This window comes from Trachypithecus francoisi, unplaced genomic scaffold, assembly GCF_009764315.1.
Source record: "Trachypithecus francoisi isolate TF-2019V2 unplaced genomic scaffold, Tfra_2.0 Lachesis_group2, whole genome shotgun sequence".
Taxonomy (NCBI): Eukaryota; Metazoa; Chordata; class Mammalia; order Primates; family Cercopithecidae; genus Trachypithecus; species Trachypithecus francoisi.
This window is the reverse complement of record NW_022681465.1, coordinates 48872232-48899522: the sequence shown is the minus strand read 5'-3', so window position 1 is coordinate 48899522 and position 27291 is coordinate 48872232. Positions and strand designations below refer to the sequence as shown.

The 27291-nt window shown below is 34.2% G+C and overlaps 1 protein-coding gene across 3 annotated transcripts in view; it reads left to right on the top strand.

The window, feature by feature from the left end:
- RASA1 (RAS p21 protein activator 1) overlaps positions 1 to 27291 on the top strand; it is a 125576-nt gene that overhangs the window by 72640 nt on the left and 25645 nt on the right. For all 3 annotated transcript variants that reach the window (XM_033179198.1, XM_033179197.1, XM_033179199.1), the window contains exons 6-11: positions 417 to 448; positions 6235 to 6287; positions 8772 to 8922; positions 12634 to 12712; positions 22232 to 22352; positions 23020 to 23176. In XM_033179198.1, the coding sequence (XP_033035089.1) occupies positions 417 to 448; positions 6235 to 6287; positions 8772 to 8922; positions 12634 to 12712; positions 22232 to 22352; positions 23020 to 23176 (593 nt within the window). The remainder of the gene's footprint in view (positions 1 to 416; positions 449 to 6234; positions 6288 to 8771; positions 8923 to 12633; positions 12713 to 22231; positions 22353 to 23019; positions 23177 to 27291) is intronic.

The window sequence follows — 27291 nt, the reverse complement described above, 5'->3', positions numbered from 1 at the left end:
AGTATGAGACAGGAAATGTGGACTTGAGTCCTGTGGTAAATGACTTCAGTTGCAGAATGAAAAATTTGTAGGCAGTAGAGAGGTGTTTGTTTTTTGTTTGGTTTTTCTTAATGTAGGGCAAAGCTGCTGTTGAAACTGATGTATCCAGATTAGAGTGTTGTAGCAGGACATAATTATATTAGTTGGGCTGTTGTACTAGTTTAAGAAAAGTGGGTAAGAGGGCCTGAGTTAGGGTAATGGCAACAAGAGAAGATTAAGAGAGGTGTGGAAAGATAGTTATTGAACAGAAACATCTTTTTTTGTATACACATAAGGATAGTGTGGGGATATGTTTGAAGATATGATTTCTGTGAATTTTAATAAAAGTAGATTAACAGTTAATTACATAAAATACTGTCTTAATGTCTTCCCTTTAGGGCCGGGAAGAAGATCCACATGAAGGAAAAATGTGAGTTGGTGTTAATTATTAAAAATGAAAAAATATATATCTATATTTTAAATTTACTAATTGGAAAACTTTGGCCAAAAAAATCTTTTAAAAGTTTTTGGACTGACTTAACTTTTTAATTTGGCTCAGGGAACTGATTTCTAAATATTTTCTTAAGGATCTAGTGATAAAGTATTATTTTTAAAATAAAAGGTAGCTGATAACTAAATACAACTCTTTTTATCACCACACTAAAGACTTTCAATAAACATTACATTTATAACATTATGAATGTCACAATTCGGCACATTTTAAAATTATTCATAGTATTTCTTGGTTATTCATAGTCCTTCTTGTTTTATAGCCACATCTTTTATCCCCCCAAAATAATGGTTCTTCACAATTTTAATAAGATTCTGCAAGGTCTTTTTTTTTCATAATCTTCAAACTGATTTTATGTATATGTAAGTTTTCTTTTAAAGATCTGAACCATTAATCCCAGTTCTCTCTTACTCACATTTTAATAGACTATTCATCTTCTAATATCTTTTCAGTACATTTTTTTCTTGTCTTTCAGCATTTATGGATGGAACTTGAGGCTTGCCTCAAGTGTTTGCTTTTTTTCTGTTTTCTAACCATTAGAATATGAAAACATTCAACTGACTACTCCATTTGCAGTCACCTTATTTAGTGCTTGACCCTTCTGTAAGTGGAATATGTAAGATATATTCTGAGTTCATTTTTATTGTTTCTTGTAGCTACAAAATAGACTCCATTAGTGAGACTATACCCTGCTGTTTGTATTAGTTTGAAGTCTCCTCTACCTATATCAGGAGTTTCAAATTATTTTTTGTTACTTTTTCTTTCTTTCTCTTTTTTTTGGAGACAGAGTCTTGCTCTGTCGCCCAGGCTGGAGTGCAATGGCACCATCTCTGCTCACTGCAACTCCTACCTCCTGGATTCAAACGATTCTCTGCCTCAGCCTCATGAGTTAACTAGGACCACGGGTGCACACCACCACTATAGGCTGATTATTGTACCTTTAGTAGAGATGGGGTTTTGCCATGTTGGCCAGGCTTGTCTTGAACTCCTGACCTCAAGTAATCTACCAGCCTCAGCCTCCCAAAGTGCTGGAATTACAGGCATGAGCCACTATGTCCAGCTAGGAGTTGCAAATTCTAATTAATGCTTGGAAGAATCAGACAGACAATGTAAGCAAGTGAAGCGGGTCAAGTATATATATTCCCAGTTTTCTTTAGACACGATAATCTTTTCTTATTTTCCCTCTTTGCTAGAGATCAAGGTACATGGAACTATGTCCGTACTATCAAAAAAAAACCCACTGTAAGCTTGGTAGTAAATGGCAACTGATATTCACTCATGGTATTAGGGAAAACTGTGGGAAGTAGAAAATGAGAAAGTGTTTGCCTATTGTAAGGTAATCACTGTTTAGTTGTCTAGTTGATACGTGTAGGAATGTGAGCCTAGTGTTGTTAAATCCTTCTGATTTTCAAAAAAGACCATAAATCTAGGTTTTTTTTTTTTGATAGTAGCAATGGAATTTTAAATTTAAAAATGTAGGTTAAATGCCAATAAACATGTAAAGCTACATCAGTTTTCTCATAGTATAAAATATAAATCCCACTTTCACTTGGAAGTCTTTTTTTATCTGATAACATTGTCATTCTTCTATTTTTCTTAACTTACGTAATTTCTTATTTGGTATTTAGCATAACGTAAATTTGCATTGTTGGTTTATTTTATGTGTATGTTCGTTTCCTTTAATTTCCTAATATAGGGACTGTGGCTGTGAGGCAGTACTTCAAATTCTTTAAAGTGTCCTCAGTAACATCCACAAGTAACCTTTGAGATTAAATAGATGGTATAACTTTGGTTGAATTTCTTTCCAGCTCCCTATTCACATGATATAGACACCAAGTCCTGATGATTTTTATCTCCTAAAGTATTTCTTAAATGTTTACCGCCTTCTCAAATCTTAAATAACTACATTCTAGCTCAGGCCTTTTTAAATCTCCTGCCAGGATTTGATATAGCAGTAACCTCCAAGTTGATCTCCCTTGACTCTTTAGCCTCATCAAATCCTTTTATCCAGTAGCTGGAATACTCTACCTAGATTGTATCACATTTTCACTTAAAATCCTTAATTGCCAGCAGGTATGTGAAAAAATGCTCACCATTCTTTACTAATCATCAGATAAATGCAAATCAAAACTACAATGAGATTTCATTTCACCCCAGTTATAATGGCTTTTATGTAAGAGATAGGCTGTAATAAATGCTGGTGAGGATGTGGAGAAAAGGGAACCCTTGTACCCTGTTGGTGGGAATGTAAATGAGTGCAGTTACTATAGAGCACAGCATAGAAGTTCTTCAAAAAATTAAAAATAAAGCTACCATGTGATCCAGCAGTCCCACTGCTGGGTATATATCCAAAAGAAAGGAAATCAGTATATCAAAGAGACAGCTGCACTCCTGTGTTTCAGCACCATTCACAATAGCCGAGATGTTTAATCAACCTAAGTGTTCAACGGTGGATGAATGGATAAAGAAAATACAGTACATGCATACAATGGAATACTATTCAGTCATAAACAAGAATGAAATCCTGTCATTCACAACATGAATGGAACTGGAAAATACCATGTTAAGGGAAATAAACCAGGCACAGAAAGACAAATACCATGTGTTCTTACTCATGTGGGAGCAAAATATTAGAAAATTGAACTCAGGGAGATAGATAGTAGAATGATGGTTACCACAGGGTGGGAAGGGTAGCAGGGAAGGGGCATACAATATGGCTGACTAATGAGTACAAAAATACACCTAGATAGAATGAATAAAATCTAGTATTTGGTAGCACAACAGGGTGATACCAAATAATTTACTGAATATATATATATTTTTTTTGAGACGGAGTCTCGCTCTGTCGCCCAGGCTGGAGTGCAGTGGCCGGATCTCAGCTCACTGCAAGCTCCGCCTCCTGGGTTTACGCCATTCTCTCGCCTCAGCCTCCCGAGTAGCTGGGACTACAGGCGCCCGCCATCTCGCCCGGCTAATTTTTTGTATTTTTTTAGTAGAGACGGGGTTTCACCGTGTTAGCCAGGATGGTCTTGATCTCCTGACCTCGTGATCCGCCCGTCTCGGCCTCCCAAAGTGCTGGGATTACAGGCTTGAGCCACCGCGCCCGGCCTGAATATTTTAAAATAGCTAAAAGAGTGGAATTTGAATATGCCTAATACAAAGAAATGATTAATTATATGTACTTGAGGTGATGGATACCCCAGTTATCCTGACTTGATCATTAAACATTATATGCTTATATCAAAACATCACTGGTACCCCATAAAAATATACAAAATAGTTGTATACATTACCCATAAAAACAGAAAAAATACAAATTAAAAAATTGAATCTTACACTGATTCTCCATCTTTTTACCTTAGCAGAGCCTAAAAAATGATCTGTTATCTGGTTATTTTGTCCTTTACTACTCCTAGCACTTATCATCTCTAGTTTCCTAGTCTCCAGCATGTAGGTCTTCAAATGCATAATACTTTTTTCTTTACTGTTTTAGAGATAGGTTCTTGCCATTGCCCAAGCCAGAGTGTAGTAGTGCTATCATAGTTCACCTCAAACTCCTGGGCTCAAGTGCTCCTCCTGCCTGAGCCTCCTGGTTAGCTGAGACTACAGGTGTGTACCACCACACCTGGCAAATGTTGTAATTTTTTTGTTTTTTTTGTAGAGATCAGGTCTTACTATGCTGCCCAGACTGGTCTCAAACTCCTGACCTCAAGTGATCCTCCCACCTTGGCCTTCCAAAGTGTTGGGATTACAGGTGTGAGCCATTGCTCCTAGCTATTTTTCTTTATACCTTTGCTCAAGCTGCTTCCTAGGCCAGAATTCTTTCATTCATACTTAACTTATTTATCACTTCCCTCTAGAAAATCTTCCTTTATTTTCTTCTCTACACACTCAACAGAATTGGTACCCTTCTCTGTTATTCCCAAAATGCCTTTAGCAGTGCCTGTCACTGTGCTTATTATATTTTCTACATAGTTCATAGTTTCTGTAGTTAGATAGGGTCTGTGTTGCCCAGGCTGGTGTTGGACTCTTGGGATCAAGAGATCCTCCTGCCTTGGCCTCCAAAAGTACTGGGATTACAGGATTATGAGCCACCATACCTGGCCTAAGAGTGGGAACTTCATAAGAGCAGGGACTCATCTTTTTATCACTGTTGGAAAACATGTGGTTGAAATATATAAATTTTATATGGGAATAAACGTCTGAAGAATGAAACTAAAATTCTTTAGAAAGTGAGATTGCCACTTTGGCTTCAGACTGTATGCTTATGCTAAATAATCTTGTTCATCTGTAAACCCTGTCATTTTTTTACCCTTTTCTTTTTGAATTTTTTTTCAAACTGTAGAAGTAGAGGATTAGTCTTGGAGGTCAGGTCATCCAGTTGACTCTCCTCCAAAATATAAAAATCTTGCTCTAGCATTTGTAGTAAGTGGTCATTTAGCCTATACTTGAATGCAATATAGAACCTCACTATTTGTAGTCTGAACTGTTTTAGTTGTTGTATTCTTGCTTTATATTATTCAAAATTTACACAGGGAGCACCAGGAGATCTGAATTAGTGAGTTAATGCTTGGAATGGTGTTAAAGAAAAGTTTACCTTTTCATTCATGTGAAAATGTAAAAATTCAGTTATATTTTCATACTTCACCAGTAATAATTGTATGGATCATTTAAAACAATGTGAACGACCTCTAAACCTGTCACACTGGACTTTTGAGCATTTACATATTTTAGTCTTATGTTTACTTTCCAGCTTGCTCTTTATTATTAAAAATACTTCTAGACCCTAAGAAGATCCAACAAAGTAGTAAATAGTTGATTGGGAATTGTCAGCCTGGCATTACGATGTGTTAATCAGCAGGACCCTAAGAAGATCCAACAAAGTAGTAAATAGTTGATTGGGAATTGTCAGCCTGGCATTAGGATGTGTTAATCAGCAAGATAGATAATAAGCCTTTAATTAAATAAGAGGTGATTTTATGTACTTTGATGACTAGTAATTACTTTTTAAATTAGATATATCATTTTATTTGAAGGTAACCTTTAAATACTTAGGTTATTATATGCTGTATATCTTGACTGTGATGTCATTTATAATAATTTCTAAAGGCTTAATTTAAGAATACAGAATATAAAATACATAGCAACCTAGTTTGATAGGTTTTTAGCTCAAATAGAGTTGGGAACACTAAGTACTTCTTTCAGTTCTTGATGGTAGTATCCACTCATTCTTATCACCTAATCTTCTATTCCGACTTTCAGCAAAGTAAGAGTCAACATCTTGATTTTATTTGAAGAGAGAATTTATCAGATATTACAGGAAAATTCAGAAATGAATTCATTAATTTTTTCAGGGAAATTCTGGAATAGGTTGTATCTGAACTACTCCTCCCCCTTACCCCACAAAAAGAAAAAAAGAAGACCTATAACAGTTTGTTATTATCAGGATTAAAAATTATTGCCATTTTTGTATTGGTAATGAAAATTGTAGTTTATATTTGATAGTTCCTAGTTTTACTACATTTTGTTGAAATTAAATATAATTATGTATATAAAATGTATTAAAATGTAATAAGAATGAGATGATTTGATTAATTGCATTTATTTTATTATATCACTGAATTAAACTTACTATATTGGTTGTTTAATTTTGATCATATGATAACAAAAAGGACTTTATATATCTAATTTATTCTCTTTTTAAGATGGTTCCATGGGAAGATTTCCAAACAGGAAGCTTATAATTTACTAATGACAGGTACTTATTCCCTTGCTTTTCTAATGTCTGTTTAAAGATAATAAAAAAGTGAACAAACCATTTATCATGTGTTTTGCCTTTAGCATTCAGTTAGTGTTTATGCATGTTAAAATTTCGTGTCCAGTGCTAAGAACCTGGTGTTTTTATTTATATTTCAAACATACATGTATTATAAAATTTAGTAAAGTGTGTTTTTCTTTTACCCCAGGCCCCTGTCCACTTCCTCAGAAGTAACACTAGGTGATAGTTTTTTTTTCCATATGTTTCTAGAAGTTTTCTGTGTCTCTGTGAATCTCTCTTTCTCACCCCTGCACCTACACAGACAGGAACATTCAACACACTTTTTTCATGTTAGATACATATTGGGAGATGATTTTGTATCTGCAGATAAAAATTTTCATTACTCTTTTTATGGATTTAAACTTTTCATTATGTAAATATCATAATTAACTGGTCTTCAGAAGAAAGATATTATATTGTTTTTATTCTTTTGCTGTTCAGCTATAAAAGACATTCTTGTATTTATCTTTGTATACTTGGTGGAATTATATGATTGAGCTTTATTTAATATGTATTAATTTTAACATTTCCCAAAACTCTTGTGCTTATAAATACAAAGTAAAAATTGACTTGTATTGTGCTTTTAACCATCCTGTCATTGTTTATTCCTACTAAATATGTAAAGCTGAATTAATTTAAATACCAAGCATTTCTTCAGCAAACCACATCTTATAAAGATTTCAGACAAGTTTGAGCTTTAGTATGTAATTTAAAAGTTTTAGTTCTTCAAAAATGTTGACTGTTCAATAGTTTCTGTGAAATATTGAATGAAATAGATTCTTGTGGTGATAACACTAGTTATTAAAGAGGTAATCTGAATTGTTTTAATCCATAAAGCATTGCATTTTAAATTAATAATTTATTCTTTTGAAAGATTTGAGATAGTTTTTGAAGTACTCAATTTTATTGTGAAGATGTACGTTAAGTAGGTTCAAAAAATGAAAAAGATCATGATAATGCTATATGATAGTAATAGAGAAGAAATTTTGAACCAAAATGACATTCTATCAGCTATTTCAGTGTGGAACCAAAAATATGTAGTTTAGTGAATTTATTGAATTTTGGATATGTTTCTTTTTTGGAACTTGCACCATCAAGTACTTGAGGTACTTTTGTTTTAAGGCATGCAAGGTTGAAAAGGAGCTAAACTTAATTTCCTTACATTAGTTTGCATTTTCTTTGTGTCATGTCCTCTTGAGGATCTGGTGGGATTTTCTCTCCTAAGAAGTACAAATAAGGGCTTGCATGCATAATTTTGCATGAAATTCCTATCATATTCTAGAAGAAATTTAGAGAGTATCTTGGATTCTTGTGACTAAAATTTGTTGTATCAACTTAGAAACACTTTCATTTTAGCTCACGTTATACAATTTCTGTAATTTTTATGTTTACTTATGTATTAAGCCTTGAAGATTCAGTTTTTTAAGGAGATTTTTTTTTTCTTTTTACTGAACATGAAGTTACTTGATAATATGTGCCTTGACTGGATGATTGGAACTATTGTAATTTGCCCCCAAACTTTATATCTTATAATCTAAGCATTCATTGTGTTTTCCTAAACACAATCAAGTCCTGATCTTTACTGGATCATTTGGACTTAAATGGAGAAGAGGCAGAGCATCTTAGTACTATGAGTCACTGCCAATCAAAGATATCAGAAATACTTCTCTCAAATTAATATGATATATTTAACATATGATAATTTGCTTCTATAATTCCTTTCAGGAGCATATCTATTGAATAAAATATAGTGTATGTGTATTGATTTTGATAGTGTATATACATGTTTCAGTTGTTTTGAATCTACCTTTGTGAAAAGCTTTTGGTTCTATTTTATTACAGTCATTACTTTTTAATTTTTTTTTTTAAGAGGCAGGATCTTGCTGTGTTGTCCAGGCTGGTATTAAACTCCTGGGCTCAAGTGATCCTCCTGAATAGCTAGGATTATATGCATATATCACTGTGCCTGGCACAGTCATTACTGTTTAATGATTAATTGAAAACACTGATAAAGCACAGAGTATTCTTAAGCAAAACTGGTCTTCACTTTTTAGAATCTTATTACAAGGATTTACAAACAGAATTTAGCATTTTTAGCCAGTATTCCCTAACTGTGCTTAGGTTCCTTCCAAATTATGACAGTTGTAGATATTACTGATCAGAAGTTACTGCTGCAAAATTTCTGCTTTCTATTGTTATGTATTAAAGCTGGTAAGATACAACAGAGAGATAGCAGACAAGCAACATGGATGGTTGTGAATCATAAACCAGAAAATTTGAAAGAAATTGTCCTTAAATAAAACAAGTTCCTGGTGAAAATTTACATATGTTTATGACTTTGAATGCACTTGGTAAGAATACTACTTAACATCTTTTCTTTTTTATTTGATAATTAGGGAAAAACTAACAGCTTAATTTTTACAGTTGGTCAAGTCTGCAGTTTTCTTGTGAGACCCTCAGATAATACTCCTGGTGATTATTCACTTTATTTCCGGACCAATGAAAATATTCAGCGATTTAAAATATGTCCAACGCCAAACAATCAGTTTATGATGGGAGGCCGGTATTATAACAGGTAAATCATAATTTTTTAGTTATCTTTTGCTTTTGGCAAAAATAGTTGAAACCCTGATAATACAGTATTCAGATTCAAAATTATATAAAAGTTTCTAACTTCTAAAAATTATAAGACCTTCAATATAATTTCATAGTGGTCATGCCCAAGAATTCTTTAGACAGTGTCAAATATTAATACAAATTAGTAACTTATACTTTCCTTCCAAAATAATTTTTGTGATTTTAAAAATTAGATGTAAGCTATTTGCAGCAGATTTACTAAATCCATGTATTATCTGTAGGAGGAGCAAAATATCTAAGGACAACAAAATATATCAACATTATTTTATCAGTGAGATACTTTAGTAGGAAAAAAAAAAGTTTCTAAAGGTACCTGAGACTTATTATACAGATGTTATGTAATTGAGTTGTTCTAAAGTTGACATTTCTTATCTGTGATTGTTGGTTTTTACTTCTCACTTTCAAAGTAAACTCATTGTTTGTCCCAAAACTCAGAATGAATTATAGTTACTTGATTAGGAAAATAAGTTAATAGAAGAAACCATATGACAGAATGTCAGCAATTTTTCTGTCAAATAGAAAATAATCATTTGTGATTGTAAAGGTTTTCCGATACCTAATAACTCTAGAGTAGCATTGTTTTCCTATTTCAGGGGCTAGCATAATCTTGTTCTAAAACGCTTATATTTGCCTGGTTTAACCCCTCTGCCACAGCAGCGTTCTCTATCCAAATTATAATTTATCAAATTAGACATTTGAGTGAATAGAGATTCTGTAACTTGTTTATCTGAAAAAAACAAAAACAAGTTCTTCTAGGTGCTTGCTAGAAGCTCAGTTGACTGTTAAAAGACATCAGATGTAAGATGTGAGTGAGTCTAGGCAGCTGTACCCCTTTGCCTACCTCATATACAGGTTGCTTGAGTACTTTCTGCATAACAATCGGAGTTCTAGATGTCTTCACTGAAAATACAGCTAGCTGCAATTTGAGCTCTTTAAGAATGTAATTTTTCCCCATTCCAGTTTTCTAGAGATTTAGAACATACAAAATAATTCATTGAAAACATATCGTCTTCTTAAATAAATGTCCATATTGAGATCCTTTTTAAAGATAAAATAATTTACATGAATTTTTTTTTTGAAGTTCGTCTTGTTACTAACTCAAACTTCCTTATGATACATCGTACAAAACTGGAAATTCTTCGTACATACTGGAGGCAGTCAGTAAAACATGTAAAGGTGGTCGCTTTTTGTTGCTAAAGACCATGATGGAACATGAAGAAAGAAGTATTTTAAGTAGATTTCTGTCCAAATTATTACAATATTATGTTTTCAAAATAAGGATTTTTTTTAAAAAGTTAAATGTATGTTAATTTAGTGGCCTTGACCATTCCCCCAGAACTTTTTTATACTTCCCTGTGAATTTGTTTATAAATTCATCTTATTGTTTCTAGATTTAATATTAAACTTTTTTAAAAAGCCCCAAATTATGTGAATCAGGTGTGTGAAAATTAAGGATTTTGTAATTGTTTTGGAAATATATACTTCATTTCAGCATTAATGTTAGTAATGTCAGAAATAATTCCTAGGAAGATAAATCTTTGTGCTTATTGTTTATTGTTAGATATAAACATATAAAGTAAGATTTTTCAATAAATCTAACACAACCATACTCTGCTGTCCCATCTCCCCATTAACTATACACGAGACCTTGATAAAGAGAGATAGTAGTTATGTCTTTCATTTAGAAACTAAGACATAACTTTAATGTTCCTATATTCAGAGTTTTTAAAAAAAAAGCAGAAGAGGCATTTAATAGCAAATTTAATTCAGCAGCCATTTATCGACTTAACTGCTTCGTGAAATATACTGTACAAATCCTGTGTAAACACATTAAAAAAAGATACAGTTTCTTCATTATTAGTGCTCAGGTTTATTAGAAAAGACAGTGTGGTATGCAGACTGTGATAAATTCAGGGGATATATAAACTCTCATCAGTAGATGAGAGTTCAGTTGGGGGTGAGAAGGAAGACAATAGATTTTGGCTAGACCTTGATGAGACAATATTAACATCTATCTAGACTTCAAGAAGAGCGCACATGGTTTTATGTACTAAGTGCATTACAAAAATTAAAGTACAGAACATAGTGTCTCTAGAAGCTCACATTTATTTCAAAAGTAAGTTTACATTGAATATGTTTTAGTTTTCTGAGATGTAAATCTGTCTTATTTCATGGCTGGAACTTATATGAATGTCTAGAATATTCTGGTTTGTTGTATCTCCCCTGACTGTTTATTTTGGTGTTTCTGGGTAGAATATGAATGGAAGAGTAATTTTTAAAAAAACTCTAAGTCTAGCTCATTGGTAAAAACCTATCTGATTGGTTGCCACACACTTTTAAATTTGCTCATGGACAATCTAAACTGTACTTCCCAGTGGTTTCCTCTTCTCTCAGTGTATGGAAAACAATTATATTGTAACATTGAGGTGCTACAGTGGATTGATTGTATTTTACAGTTACTGAGCCCAAAAACCTTTGATGTTTACTGATTTTCATAGATTTGATGCTTATTGCTTTAAAACACATAGTCATCTCCTTAGTGGAATCTAGCTATCTTCAAATATATTTCCTGATTTTCATTTTTCTTTTAATAATTTTGGATTTATATGGTATTTTAATAATGCTTTTATTTATCTCATTTTCACCACACTCTTCTGTGGCTTGTGTTAAATGCTGCTTCTGTAAAGTTCATTCATACTACTAGTTAACTTGTCAGGTCTTTTTGTTTTGTTTTTTAACATTACTTATATTTGGTTTAAATTAACTTTGTAGTATAGGGAAGATAACATACTTGAAGATACATACACACACATAGATTCTTATTATATATATATAGTAGGTTAAACAAAATCTGTCTGGAGAAGTGTTTCCTAAGTGGCTCAAAAGTTCCCATTTGTCCACTATATTAAAGGAAGGTTTAAAATTCCAAGATTTATGTATTTAGGACAATAGAATGATCTGACTGATTATAGAGAAACAACTTTATATTTAAAAAAATATGTGGTTCACTAAAATTTATATTAAAACACAGTACGTCATTTTATTTTTTTGTAATATTTTCCCAATATTTCCCAGTTTGTAGCACCTTTAATTAAAATAATAAGCTTTTCTCCCTGTACAGTGATAATCCTACATGTAAGATTAGCTGGGTTTTTTCCTTCTTTTTGCCTGCTTTTCATGTGTTTTATGACCTGTTTCTAATATAAAATCAGAATGTGTAAATATGATAATAAAAATTCTTAATTTACCTGAATTCTGCTTCCCAAATAAATGCCATGTTTCTGTGAATTTTTTATTCTTAGTATCTCAGAAGTACTCTTGGGGGTGAAAAAAAAGGTAGACTTTTAATCATTTCCTCATTTATGGTGACTTTGAATATGGTATTGTTGACCTGGCCGCTCACTTGATGGGTATGGAAAATCAGAACCTGCACCACGTATTCTGGCCTGTAAATCTATATTGAGAACATTCTGGTTTTTCTAAAACAATATGAATGTTATGATCATTTATTCTATTAATGTGTTTGTGTTATGTGCTTTGAAAAAAAATTGCTAATTAAGATAATCCTTGGTAAGAAAGTTTACACATATTTTTAAAGATTTTGCATTTTTATCAGACGGATTAATATTAGAAATTTTTATTTTAACAGCATTGGGGACATCATAGATCACTATAGAAAAGAACAGATTGTTGAAGGATATTATCTTAAGGAACCTGTACCAATGCAGGTCAGTGTTGCGTTTCTTATTGCAATAATTAGGATTTTATTTTAAAATGCATTTTGGTGGTATGTTTTTGCACACATTTGTACAATTAAAATTGGATACAACTTAAAACTACAGATTATTTAGATTTTTTAGAAAGTAAACTGTAAGAGAATCTTTTAGTTTTTATCTTTGTTGATTTTAGGTAATCAGCAGCAACCTAGTAGGTTTTTGAGATTAGAAGCAGTTATGGAGGAAGGTAAGTTGCAATAGGTCCAGGAGTGAGTTTTTTGGAGGCAAAAGTAGAGACAGCAGTGATAAACCACAGCCAGGCTTATTAAAGCCTGGGGAATAATAAAAGGAAATAAAAAACACTGACAGAAGAGGATTAGGGCAGAAAATGGTTTACACTTTCTTTATTTGCCTATAGTTTTATGGTGAGAATTTGAGAATGTCTGGATACTCTGAGTAAAAACTATATAGTAGTAAAGAGAGTGATGTCGTATGGGGAGATGGGTGGTGGCAGTGTCTTACGGACAAGGTCCTAGAGAAGACAAAAATGAATAGAATCTAGAACATAAAAGGAAATAATGGCCTTGAGCAAGAGAGCCTGTTAAATATTAGTTGCTTAATGCTTAGGGTGATTAGCTTCTGCTTCTTCCTCATTGCACTTTCTGAAATGTATGACAGGGAAATGGTATAACAGGAGTTAGAAAAAGGTGCTTCAAAAGATGGATTAATAATTTTCCTAAGTGGAAAATGGAGGTACTGTTATTCTAGGGACATAAAGGATTATTAAGGTTTTTGGGTACCCAGCTGCAGTTGTACGGTGATTTGTAGTGTGCCTAGTTTCTTGATGTTTCCTCCTAACAAGTTCATTTCACGTGGTTATACCTACTACTTATTGCAGTTAATTGTGGGGGGGGGGGCGGGGGGGTGAGGAATCATTAATCTGAAGCTAATAAATTCAAGAATCATAATCTTGCCACATTTTAACATACAGGCACACCTCATTTTATTGTGCATTGCCTTATTATGCTTCAAAGATAGTTTTTTTTTCTACAAATTGAAGGTTTGTGGCAGCGAGGATGTCTGTTGCTACTGTTTTTCCAAAGCATGTGCTCATTTTTGTATTAGTGTCACATTTTGGTAATTCTTACAATGTTTCAAATTTTTCCACTATTATATGTTAGGTTGAGCTGTGATCAGTGATCTTTAATGTTACTATTGCAATTGTTTTGGGGTGCCATGAACTGCATCTGAAAAAGACTGCAAGCTTAATCGATAAATGTAGTGTATGTTCTGATTGCTTCATTGACTGGCTGGTTCTGTTTCTCTTCCTCGCCTTGGGCCTTCCTATTTCTCCAGAAACAACACTATTGAAATTGGACCAATTAATAACCCTACAGTGGCCTCTAAATGGTCAAGTGAAAGGAAAAGTCACATGTCTCTCACATTAAGTCAAAAGCTAGAAACGATTAAGCTTAGGGGGGGATGGTGAAAGCCAAAATAGGCTGAAAGCTATGTCTCTTGCACCAAACAGCCAAATTGTGAATGCAAAGGAAGAGTTGTTGAAGGAAATTAAAAGTGCTACTGCACTGAAAACATGAATGATAATAAAATGAAACACACTTATTGCTGATACGGAGAAAATATGAGTGGTCTGGATTGAAGATTAAACCAGAGATAACATTCCCTTAAGCCAAACCCTATCCAAAGCAAAGTCCTAATTCTTTTCTATTCTGTGAAAGCTGACAGAGGTGAGGAAGCTGCAAAAGAGTTGAAAGCTAGCAGAGGTTGATTTATAAGATTTAAGGAAAGATGCTATCTCCATAACATAAAAGTGTAAGGTGAAGCAAAGAAACTGTAGCAAGTTACCCAGAACATCTAGCTAGTTTTCCAGAAGATAACTAGCAAGTTATCCAGAAGATAACTGTTGAAGGTGGCTAAACAACAGATTTCCAGTGTAAAGAAAACATCCTTCTATCTGAAAATGTTAGCTAGGACTTTCATGGCAAGAGTTAATGTTTGGCTTCAAATCTTCAAAGGTCAAGCTGACTCTTTTCAGGAGCTAATGCAGCTGGTGACTTTAGGTTGAAACCAGTTACCATTGACAATTCAGAAAATCCTAGGAGCATCAGAATTATGCCAAATCTACTGTGTCTGTGCTCTGTCAGTGGAACTACAAAGTCTGCATGATAGCCCATCTGTTTACAGCATGGTTTACTGAACATTTTAAGGCCACTTTTGAAACCTACTGCTCAGAACAAACGATTCTTTTCAGAATAGTACTGATCACTGACAATGCAAGTCTACAATCAAGAGCTCAGATACATATGTACAAGGAGATTGTTGTTTTCATGCCAGCTAACACAGCTTGTATTTGCAGCCCATGGATCAAGGAGTAATTTTGACTTTCAAATACAAAAACTAGCCGGGCGAGGTGGCGGGCGCCTGTAGTCCCAGCTACTCGGGAGGCTGAGGCAGGAGAATGGCGTAAACCTGGGAGGCGGAGCTTGCAGTGAGCTGAGATCCGGCCACTGCACTCCAGTCCCGGCGACAGAGCAAGACTCCGCCTCAAAAAAAAAAAAAAAAAAAAAAGAAATAATTTCATAATGTTATAGTTGCCAAAAATAGTGACTCTTCTTATGGATCTGGGCAAGGTACATTGAAAACCTTTTGGAAAGGATTCATCATTCTAGATGCCATTAAGAACATTTGTGATTCATGGGCAGAGGCCAAAATAACAACATTAACAGAAGTTTGGAAGAAGCTGATTCCAACTCTTATGGATAACTTTGAGAGGCTCAAGACTACAAGATGACTTTGAGGAGGAGGTAGCTGCAGATGTGGTAGAAATAGCAAGATAACTAGATTTGGAAGTGGAGCTTGAAGATGTGACTGAATTACTCCACTTTTGTGATGAAACTGGAGCGAAAGAGGATTTGCTTGTTCTGAATGATAAAAGAAAGTGGTCTCTTGAGATAGAACCTATTCCTGTGAAGATCCTGTGATCACTATTGAAATGAAAACAAAGGATTTAGAATATTCTATAAACTTGATAAAGCAGCAAGAAGGTTTAAGAAGAAGAATGCCTCCAGTTTTGAAAGAAGTTCAACTGTGGGTAAAATGGTATCAAAGAGCATTTTAGGGAATTTCTTTTGTGAAAGAAGAATCAATTGATGCAGCAGACTTCATTTTTAAGAAATTGCCACAACCACCCCAACCTTTGGCAACCACTGCCCTAATCACTCAGCAGACATCAGTATCAAGGCAAGACCCTTCACCAGCATAAAGATTATGACTCACTGAAGTCCTAGATGATTGTTAGTTTTTTTTTCCCCCCTTCCGGAGTCAGGGTCTTGCCCTGTGGCTGAGGCTGGAATACAGTGGTTCAACTGTAGCTCACTGCAACCTTTAACTCCCGGGCTCAAGCAATCCTCCTGCCTCAGGCTCCCCGGTAGCTAGGACTACAGGTGTACACCACCGTGCCTAGCTAATATTTTTTGTAGAGAGAGAGTCTTGCTATGTTGCCCAGGCTAGTCTTGAATTCCTGGCCTCAAGGAAATGCTGGGATTACAGTTTTGAGCCACCGTGGCTGCTGCAACAGTTTTTAGCAATAAAATATTTTTAACACATATACATTGTTAGACATGTTGTTGCACAGTTAACAGACTACAGTATAGTTGTAAACATAACTTCTACATGCACTGCGAAAGCAAAAATTTCATATGGCTGGCTTTATTGTGGTGGTCTGGAGCTAAATCTGAAATACCTCCAAGGTATGCCTATATTTTCCTTTGTTCCCGCATGCTTTCCTAGTAGAATTTAAGGTCTATGAGAACAGAGATTTTTGTTTGCATTGTTTTTGCCCAGTGCTTAGAACAGTACCTGACATTAGATATTCAATAAATATTGATCGAATGAATGATTCTCTGCTTTCCAGCAAGAAGTACCTACTTTACTCTTGCCTGTATTGTTACTAATATGCATACACCTTAATGTGCTCCTTCCTATCGCCATGTCAGTCTTTCTCTCTGCCTGTCTAAATACTGCTATTTTAACATCCATCTTGTTTTACTTTCTGAGTAATTTTTTTTTATTACTGCAGAGTAATTGGAAGAGAAGGTAGCCAGAACATATTACACACAGACACACACAGACACACACACACAAATATATATATGTTTTATATATGTCTATTTTTTAAATAACATGTGGTGAGTGCTTTTTAGACCACAGCTAGGGTCTTTTTTCAGGATCAGAGGTGCTTTTGCCTCCAGATGACAGATCCTGCCATATAGTTAGTTCCATTGCTGTATCCTCAATTCTAATTCCCCTTGGCTCTTTGAATTAGTGATTTTATTTGACCCCAAATTAAATCATACATTTCCCCATACTGAATTTGTACTTAGAATTTTCTAATTTAAGTTTTCATCAAGACCACCCTGGCTAACACGGTGAAAACCCCGTCTCTACTAAAAATACAAAAAATTAGCCGGGTATGGTGGCATGCACCTGTAGTCCCAGCTACTCTGGAGGCTGACGCAGGAGAATCGCTTGAACCCGGGAGGTGGAGGTTGTAGTGAGCTGAGATTGCGCCACTGCACTCCAGCCCGGGCGACAGAACGAGACTCTGTCTCAAAAAAAAAAAAAGAGATAGTATGTGGCATCTAGTAAACTTGCAGTATAAGACTGCTTTAAGAATTACTTCAGATATATAATGTGCCTCACTCTTGTGTTACTGTTTTATAACTGAACAAACCTCCAGTTGGTTTTGCAAAAGTGCCTATAATGCTTTGAATACTTCAGAAATAATTAATATTGATTATAAAGCAATTTGATTGCTACACAGAAACTATTAAGTGCTATTTGTGGTCTATTATTTTGGAGCATGGAGTGAAAAGTAGGTTTTAGTAGAAGTTTGGGGAATAATAAAACTCATTCTTCAAGCAGGATTTTAACTATTAGTACAAAGGCAAGTATAGTCTTTTTACTAATTGCCAAATTGATTAGCTAGCAAATCACCTTATCTTCCAATGAGGTGACCCTGTATACCCAGACTCAGGCTAAGATGCTGGCAAAGGCTAAGAAAGAGCAGAGTCCTAGCTAGGTTTGCTTACTTCCTGGAACTGTTAACACTTGTTGAGGCAAGCATTAGAAGAAAAGGGGCCTTTTGAGACAATACACCCCATAATAAAAATGCCTTACATTTTTGAGCACTATATTTTAAGCACTGTTTTTTATACATATTCATTCATTTAATTTTCTCAACAACTTTACCAAGGTGACACTATAATGATGACACGTATTTCAAAGATAAGGCAACTGAGAGCTGAGAGGTTAAGTAAATAACTTAAATCATCCTCAGTTCTTCTGTTTCTTCTGTACTCTATATCTGACCTGTCAGGAAGATCATACTAATTCTGCCCTCAAAGTATGTCTAGAATATGACCACCACCAGAATCTGCCTCAATCTGCTAGCTTCTAGTTTTGTCCCCCTTATGCTGCATGCTGCGCAGCTATCACTGGGATCCATTTAAAATATCAGATCATGTTACTCCTCTGTTTTAATACTTGAAAATGTTCTCTGTTTCCTTCAGAATAAAAGCCAAAGTCCTTAGAATAGCATACAAGACCCAACAGTGGCAGTCCATTAATTTTCTGAACTCGTCTCTTTCTACTATCCTCCTGCCACTCTTTTTCACTCATACTTGCTTCTGTACTATTATTCATAAATAAGCCAGACTCTTTTCTTCCTTAGGATCTTTGCTGTAGCTGTTCACTGTGTCCAAAATTATTTTCCCTTGGATATCCACTAGCCTAACTCTTAAATCTTTCAAGTTTTTGCTCAAAACTTAGCAAATTAGAAAATGACACTTACCTAGACACCTTAATTAACACTGTAACTTGCTCAACCCTGCAGAGCGCTTATCTTCTAACATACAGTACAATTTATTTATGTTTATTTTTAATCTTTCCCTGGTTAGAATATAAGTTCCATGAGGATAGGGGTCTTTGATTTGTTCACTGATGCATTTCAAGAACTACAACAATGCCTGGGACTCAACAAACAGTTATTGAATTAATATATTAAATGGTGTTTTCCTACATTAAGTAACAAAGCTAGGATCTGCAAGTTAAGTCTGCCTTCAGGAGCTTACATATGTAACTTCTAGGGAAATGCTTGGTTCAGTGGCTGTTAGACTGTCACCAATCCGATTATTGAGCTTTCCTTGAGAGAAATGTAAAAAATCTAAGAACTTTCTCTCGAGCTGAGAAAAGGAACACACAGAGAAGGCTTTCTCCCGTCATTTACTAGGACTTGAAAAGTGAAGTTGTGTTCTTGCCCATAGCATCCTCTAGTGCATTGGAATCCTTTAGGATTTGTGGACTAGTCCCCACTTTAATATGATTTTTAAAAGACCTATATAGAGCATCTTGGAATCAAGTATTTAAATCCAAATATTAGTGTGGTTACATGTCTTAAATGACAGACTCCAAGAATGTTCCATTCTGCAGCTAATACTAAGTGCCATCACCATTGAACTAAAGATTTGGTAAATACAAATCGGTATTACCAGGAAAGTAAAAAAAAGTCATCACTATTTGTAACATCATGGTCCAGTGTGCCCTTTTAATTTTTTTATATTCCTAAGTCATTTTACAAATAATTCGCATCACCAAGAATCAGGGTATGATCCAAAAACAACTGCATTGGAAAATGTAATAAGAATTTAAATGTAGCATACCCAAATTTTTGTTCCATGTTTTCATGTCTAGGAAGGCTTACGTACCTGAAATGGATAGTCTTTTCAGTGCAACTAACAGTTCTTCACCCTTCGTGCACAGACCTGGAACACAGCCATCTTGTAAATTCTGATTCCAGATTTGAAATCAGATACAAGTCTAATAAGTTCTACTTGTAATTACTTTGGTTCTTCTTGCATTATATCTATCATATCAATTCTAGATTTTAAGTACATCACTATTGCAATCTAGCTTATGATTCTTGTTTTTGTATTATCAAAATGCAGTAGTTTTTTTTTTTTTTTTTTTTGACGTAATTTCGCTCTTTTTTGTTCAGGCTTAGAGTGCAATGGCGCGATCTCAGCTCACTGCAACCTCCGCCTCCTGGGTTCAAGCGATTCTCCTGCCTCAGCCTCCCATGTAGCTGAAATTACAGGCACGCGCCACCACGCCCAGCTAATTTTGTATTTTTAGTAGAGACGGAGTTTCACCATGTGGGCCAGGCTGGTCCTGAACTCCTGACCTCAGATGATCCCGCCTCGGCCTCCCAAAGTCCTGGGATTAAAGGCGCAAGCAAAATGCAGTACTTTTGAAAACTTTGATGGCTCATAATTTTGTTGGAGAGTACAGTGTCCTTTGCTCCATAATTGTAAAATATTTTTGTTTAGATTTTAAAACAGCAATTAACGTTGTTTATAAGAGTGATCAATCCAGTGAATTTTAAAATTTCTATGTTTACTTTCAGTAATTTTTTATACAAAGGGCCTATTTAATATTTGCCCATTCACAAGTCATATTAAGTAAATTTTGATGTGCATACAAAAATTTAAATAGTCTCATTTCTTTTTAGCCAAACAGGATAATCCAGGTTCTTATCACAAAATATTGCATGATGACATTCTTCCTATTTAATAACTAACGAGATAAGAACATCATACTTCCTTTTTTCCCCTTAGAAGTAATATGGTTCACTCAGTGATTCTTGAGTTTGAGAAAATTCAAATATATCATCATCTGAAAAATAGTCTGAGATTTGTTTATCAAAATCAATTCTGCCATCATGATAGAGTCTAGAGTGCTATTTCTTTGCATTCATTTTCTGATTTTTCTAATTGCCAGACATCTTCCTGGATCAGTTTTTTTCTCTTTATCATTTATGAGCAGAAAATAAAGAGTTTTGAATATTTTAAGTATGATCAATCAAAGCTAAAAATACAGCAAAGATGGCCTTTTATATTTTTACAAAAGATGCTGCAATACTTTGCAACACAGTTAACACACACACACAGAGAGACACAAAAACACCCAGCGTGATGCAATACAGATGATTTATTTCAGTTATATTATCTAGGCCAGGGGTTGGCAAAAATTTTCTGTAAAGGGTTTTGCAGTTCATTTAGTGTGTCCACTAAAATCTGTCTTTTTATCTGGAAGCAACCACAGACAGCATGTTAGGGAATGAGCATGGCTGTGTTCCAGTAAAACTTTATGTATAAAAAACAGGTGGTGGACTGTATTTAGCATGCATGCCATAGTTTGTCAACCCTGCTGTAGGCAATTCATTCTTCTATTTTATTATTTTAGTAATTTTTTAGCATAAACTTGGGAATAATTCTGAGTAATGATGAAATAGTTCCTAGGATGATGAAACAGCATAATATTTCAAGATACAAGAGAGAGGATTGTGAAAATCCCACAGCATAACTTAGATTTATAAGAGGATTGAATGGACCCATGAAGTTTGTAAGATGGACTAAAAGTCATAAAATATTAATCCTTGCAAAATAGTTAAGAGCTACTCAAAAAGGAAACCAAAAAACAAAAACAGTCCAACTGACCTTAATAGTGAAATTGAAGATTCATTCATTCTGGAAATATCATGATAAAGGCATCCTGATATAATTCTTTTTCTCAGGAGATTTAGCAATTAATGTAAGTTCTGCTATAATGTAACATATACATTCCTAAAAATCATAGCATTATGCAAAATCAGGCAATCAAAACCACAGGGCTTTTGGGAAAAGAGAGGTTAAACACTTAGAAATTTCATCAGTGATACATTAAGAAAGAACCTAATATGTTGCTTAATTTTATATGTTTTCTTTTTAATAAATACGTACATACTACAATAAATATGGCACTTTACCTTGAAGAAAGACCTTAAGTTTACATGTGGAAATGGCCATTGGTAGGGTTGAAGCGTGGGAATGTTGCAGATTGGCAGAGAAGGATTATCTGAAATCAGGGTTATAACACCAGCTGCAGATGCATGGGTATGGCGTGTGACACACTTAGTGGATTGAGGGAACTGTTAGGTATTTGAAGTGTGTATGTTTTGTTCATTCTCATGTCTTAGTTCACCTGGGTACTGTTGTCTGTATTCACCTAGCATTTCTCATAGACACAACTGTGCATAAGCAAACATGAATTTGCTTTATGCTTATATTGGGTCCTGATTTACCAGTTATGCTGTGACAAGTTTATGTTTTTAAAACATTATTTGCTGTAAAATATAACTGACTATATTTGAAAATAGTTTATTAGGTATCCATGGAAACAGCTTATTAGTTGGGATTGGCAAGGAAATCTTTCTGTGAACATTGTCTGTGTTCTTCGAAATTATAAGGAAACATTTCTGAGAATTTCTTTGGAAAGCAAAAAATCATTTATGTGTTATGTATATCTAGATTTTGGTATTTTAAGCACTTTGGCTTTTAATTGGTAATTTTATAGATTTTTACTTCATTTCCATCAAGAATGTATGAAATAATTCTAATGTTTTTTAAAATTCAGGATCAAGAACAAGTACTCAATGATGCAGTGGATGGCAAGGAAATTTATAATACCATTCGTCGTAAAACAAAGGATGCCTTCTATAAAAATATTGTTAAGAAAGGTTATCTTCTGAAAAAGGGTAAGTTCAGACTTTCATCATTAACCCATTTGATAGAGATGTTGTAAATATGGAGCTCCGAACTTACTGTGATATATATTTAATAAGTTTTGACATGAGTTATTAGTAACTGACACTTGTTTAGAGCCCATATATAAGCATTCTTCAAAATTTAGAGTGTAGGTATATTAAAAGTCTGTATTTTCAACCAGAATGTTTCTTCAGCCCATGGTTTCTTTTTCTTTTTCTTTCTCTCTTTTTTTTTTTTTGAGGAACTCCTTATGGCACATGGCACATTCATAGTATTGATATTTTACAGATTTACCTCAATTTGACATAAAGACATGTTGGGGAATTGTGGGTGGGGGGTGTGCTTTAGTGGAAGAATTTTTTCCTGAAGATTGTTAAAGAATTACTCCAAAACAAGAATTTTGACGATTTCATCATGATGAAATCTCTGAAGATACAAAGTATTCTCAGCATTTACTCTGTGATTAAAACAAGTAATGTAACAAAAGGCATTTTTGTATAGATTTGTTATAGGCATTTTCTCATTATGTAAGAATTGGCATATTATATAAGCTTTGGAATAAAAATTAATTCATATTTTTAGAAACACTAATTTTAATAATATGTAGGATTTCACAATTATTTGGCTAAGAGAGAACAATTTTTTTTTTTTAAACAGGCAAAGGAAAACGTTGGAAAAATTTATATTTTATCTTAGAGGGTAGTGATGCCCAGCTTATTTATTTTGAAAGCGAAAAACGAGCTACCAAACCAAAAGGATTAATAGATCTCAGTGTATGTTCTGTCTATGTCGTTCACGATAGTCTCTTTGGCAGGTAAGAGAATGGTTTCCTATTTTTCTTTTGGGATTGTCTTAGTAATAAAATAGTGGGTATAAACAAAGCAAACCTATTTTGAGAGCCCTAAAATCATCTTCTAACAGTAGTAGATGTACTTTCTAGGTAATTTTTGCCTTCCTTGCTTAATTTTAGACTAACATATGCATAAAGTCTACCCCATCGTATTGCATAGAGATCTTTGGCATGACATTTCCTGTGGGCATGTTTTCTCCCTGCCCCCACCAGCAATCTTTTGAGTGACTGATTTTGAGTCTTTGTCATCTTTCCTCTGTTTTTTTCACATGCTTTAACTCAGTGTACCCAAGAGTACTAGGTGCACTCAATTCTGCTATTAACTCTGTAAGCAAGTTCTTGAGAAAAGTTAACGTTAAAAAATAATCTTAAAATTGTCTTGATAGGAAAAATATATTTGAAATTAAAAAAAAACAATTCTTACATTGATTTCTTGGTTTTAAAAAAATGAATATAAATGCATAAGCTGAATCCTAAACATCAGAGGACAAATCCAGCTCTTGATTACATCTGGATTTTTGCTCAAGAACAACGGCCTTTTACCTTTCACCATCAGTATTATCAGTAATCCATCCCAGTCTTTTTAGATGTACTTATCACTTTTATTACCTATTGTTACAATTAGAGAAAAGGCAGTTAAATGTTTCAACAGCTTGTTTTTCTGCTGCAGGATGGCATTTCTGTGAGGCAAATCTACGTTTTATCCTGTTGAAATGTTTCTCTTAAGAGAAATACCTGTAAAATATATAGCCTTGTCATTTCTTTTTTCAGAGTGTGTTTAGGAGATCACATTAGTGTTATTTGTGATTTTGACAGTTTTTTAAAATGATCAGATAGGTTTGGGGAATGCTGATTGAACAAATAGTTTTACTTATATATAGCAAGGCTTTTTGTATTCTTAGCTAGTGTTCATATTGTGAATCTCTAAAATAATATGAATTACTTCATAAATTCATTTTACAAAGATACCCTTTTTTTTTTCCTTGAATACTCTCTGATACCTCATAAAGAGTTGTTCCAAAAAATACAAAGATTGGGCAAGACAGAATTTCTTGAGATTTTTGTGTCCCTTTTTCACACCCTGAGAATCTTAGCTTTCAAATGTGGTTGATTCAGGTCTCTGGCTTTTCTCTTTAGTTCTACTCTTCACCCTTCTTGTGTTTTGAATCCTTCCTCAAACCAATTCCCTACATAGTAGCAAGGTGGCAAACAGCACCAGAGAAAGGGCTGTAAGCATTCACTCCCATAATTATTAAAAATCTTGAAAATATTCTGTTGAGCCACCTCTCAACCAATTTTTAGTTCTAGGTTACCTGAGGTAGCAAAAGGAATGGGATTATCCCGATAAAATGAGGAGGCCCTTTTGTGCCCAGATCTGTTGCTAGAAGTGATCTCATCCAAATAGTGAGGCTGCTCTACTTAACCATATGTATGGGTGAAATGGATGTTGGAGAGACGACACTATTCACTACTAAACGTAGTTTATTATCGTGAAAACAATTAAAACAGTAAAAGTCGGATGATATTTTGGGAACAACTTCATTGAGATCAGTAATATGAAATAGGTGGTTCTTGATTCTTGGAGGATGGGTATGAATTTATTTGGATAGTTAAGCACAGCTTCCTAACAACAGTGTTCCATTAATAGTGTAGGTGTCCCTTGAGATACTAGTGGTTGTAAAATCCTATTGTAGTACAAGTATTTAACAGATGTTTTATATTTCAAAAATTATAACACTTGAAATCATATGATCCCTGTATAAACTGCTCCAATTCATTATTTTATTGGGGCAAAAGAATTGGTGCATAACACTTGGAGACAGAGAGCTTTTTATAGTGGCTATACTTCAGTACTTCCTACTTTCTTGTTCAATCATCCAGGTACTCTGAATATTACTTTATTCACAGCTTGTTAATCATCATGAAGCTACTTTTTATGTTCAAGCAGAAATGTCTCATTTTGTTCCTTACATTTCTTTCAATTAACAGGAAAGTTAAAATTGTTGTAATTATCGTTGTAAAATATATAAGGAGGTTCTTGAAAAGAACATAATAAATTTGATATATTTTTCATTTTTACTACTTTATAATTAGCCTTAATGTACCGATATTAATTTTCCCCCAATAAGGGCAATTTAGTGACTAACACTGGCAAGTCATTAGACTCATAAGATGAAAAATAATTTTAAAAAATGTAACTCACTTACTAGGCCCCGAAAGAAATACATTTGTTAAATGTATTTCTTTAATACTTTGAAACAGCGAAGGTCCTATGGAAATGCTAGTTAATGACTGATGATGAGCCTTCATGATAGGAACATTTAAAGATTTTATGTCAAGATTATATATATGTTTGTCTGTAGACCTGAATTCCACATTAAATAATAGAATGAAATGGAGGCTGTAATAAAATCTAAGCTGCTTTAGTTGCATGTGTTTTCAGTTTTATGTGAGAAGTGGAATCAGAATACCTACTGTTGGATGCTGAAGTATGTTAGCTGTCCAAAAGAAAAGTTTTGATAAAAGTTTATGATTACAGGAGAAAAACTTTTGGAGAATGATTCTCATTTTGCAGGTTTACTGAAGAATGAGTAAACTTCATCAAATTATATGTACAATACAAAAAGATACGTGTTTTGACAGTTTATGGGTTTAAGGCAGAAATTCAACCTGGGAAAAATGAAGTTAAAAATGATTCACTAGTGATACTTACAACTGGAATTATATGAATCTTAAGGAAGTATTAAGAGGAATATAGCAATATCTGTAAGACTGAAGAAAAGCTTTAGCATTAGTTTACATGAACAGATGCAGTTAGATTGGAAATCTGTTGGCACAATCAAAAGAAAGGTCCACATTACACTTGACAGTAAAAGAGAAAGAACTGCTAGAGTAAAAAGAAGGATCAGATCCTTGAAGTACAAGTTGAAGATTCTGAATGATTCCTATTCTGGTTAGTAACAAGAAAGGAGTTTCTGTCTGGTATGGGGAAAAGCAATAAATATACTTTTATCACTTGCTATGAAGTTGTAACTTGTTTCTTGTGCCGTTTCTTGGTGAAGGTGACTTAAAAGAATATGAAGACATTAAAAAAAGTCTTTGTCATGAATTATATTTAATGATACCAAGTCTGAAACCTAGTATGAAAAAGTTATGTTCGTGAGAACTAAACTCAAGTCTCTCATTTAGAAAACAGATTTTTCTTTTAAGGTTGGGCACAGTGGCTCACGCCTGTAATCCCAGCACTTTGGGAGCCCAAGGTGGGCTGATCGCTTGAGCCCAGGGGTTGGAGACCAGCCTGGGCCTACAAGGCGAAACCCCATTTCTTTAAAAAATTAAAAAATTAGCCAGGTATGGTGGTGCGCACCTGTGGTCCCAGCTACTCAGGAGAGTGAGGTATGAGGATTGTCTGAGCCCAGGAGGTAGATGTTGCAGTGAGCTGACTGTACCACTACACCCACGGCAGAGTGAGACCCTGTCTCAAAACTAAACCAAAAACAATAATTTTTTTTTCAAAGTACGCTAGTTTACCATCAATTATTTTTTTAAAATGTGTGCCTTCCTGTGAAATAAGAGAAGCACTTAGTGAGAAAGACTGAATGCCAAGGCAAATAGCTTTAACAAAGTACATTTCAAGGAAATGAGAAGACATCTGTACCATATAATAGGACAAGTAGAAAAATAGGTTGATAAATTATGTATTACCATAGGATGCAAATACCAGAGGACAAAAGGGGAAATTATAGATGAATGTTAACATCTTTTTCTTTATTATCAAATTAATGCCAGACATTGAACATTTCCTGCCTTGTGTACACATAGAACCTGATACGCCGACCTTTAGCATTTAGATGAAGACTAATGTGAAAGTTAACATTTTCACATTAAAACTTCCGCAGTAGGTGATTCATGTGCATGCTCAGCCTGATGCTGAACGAATGTTGGATGGCAATGCTGTTTTCTTGCATGGCTTTAGTTGCGCAGCTGTGCAATTTTTCCAGATTATTTTCAATATTAAGAGATCTCTAAGCACTCTATTTCCTTGTATTAAACTTCTAACTTTTAATACTGCATTACTT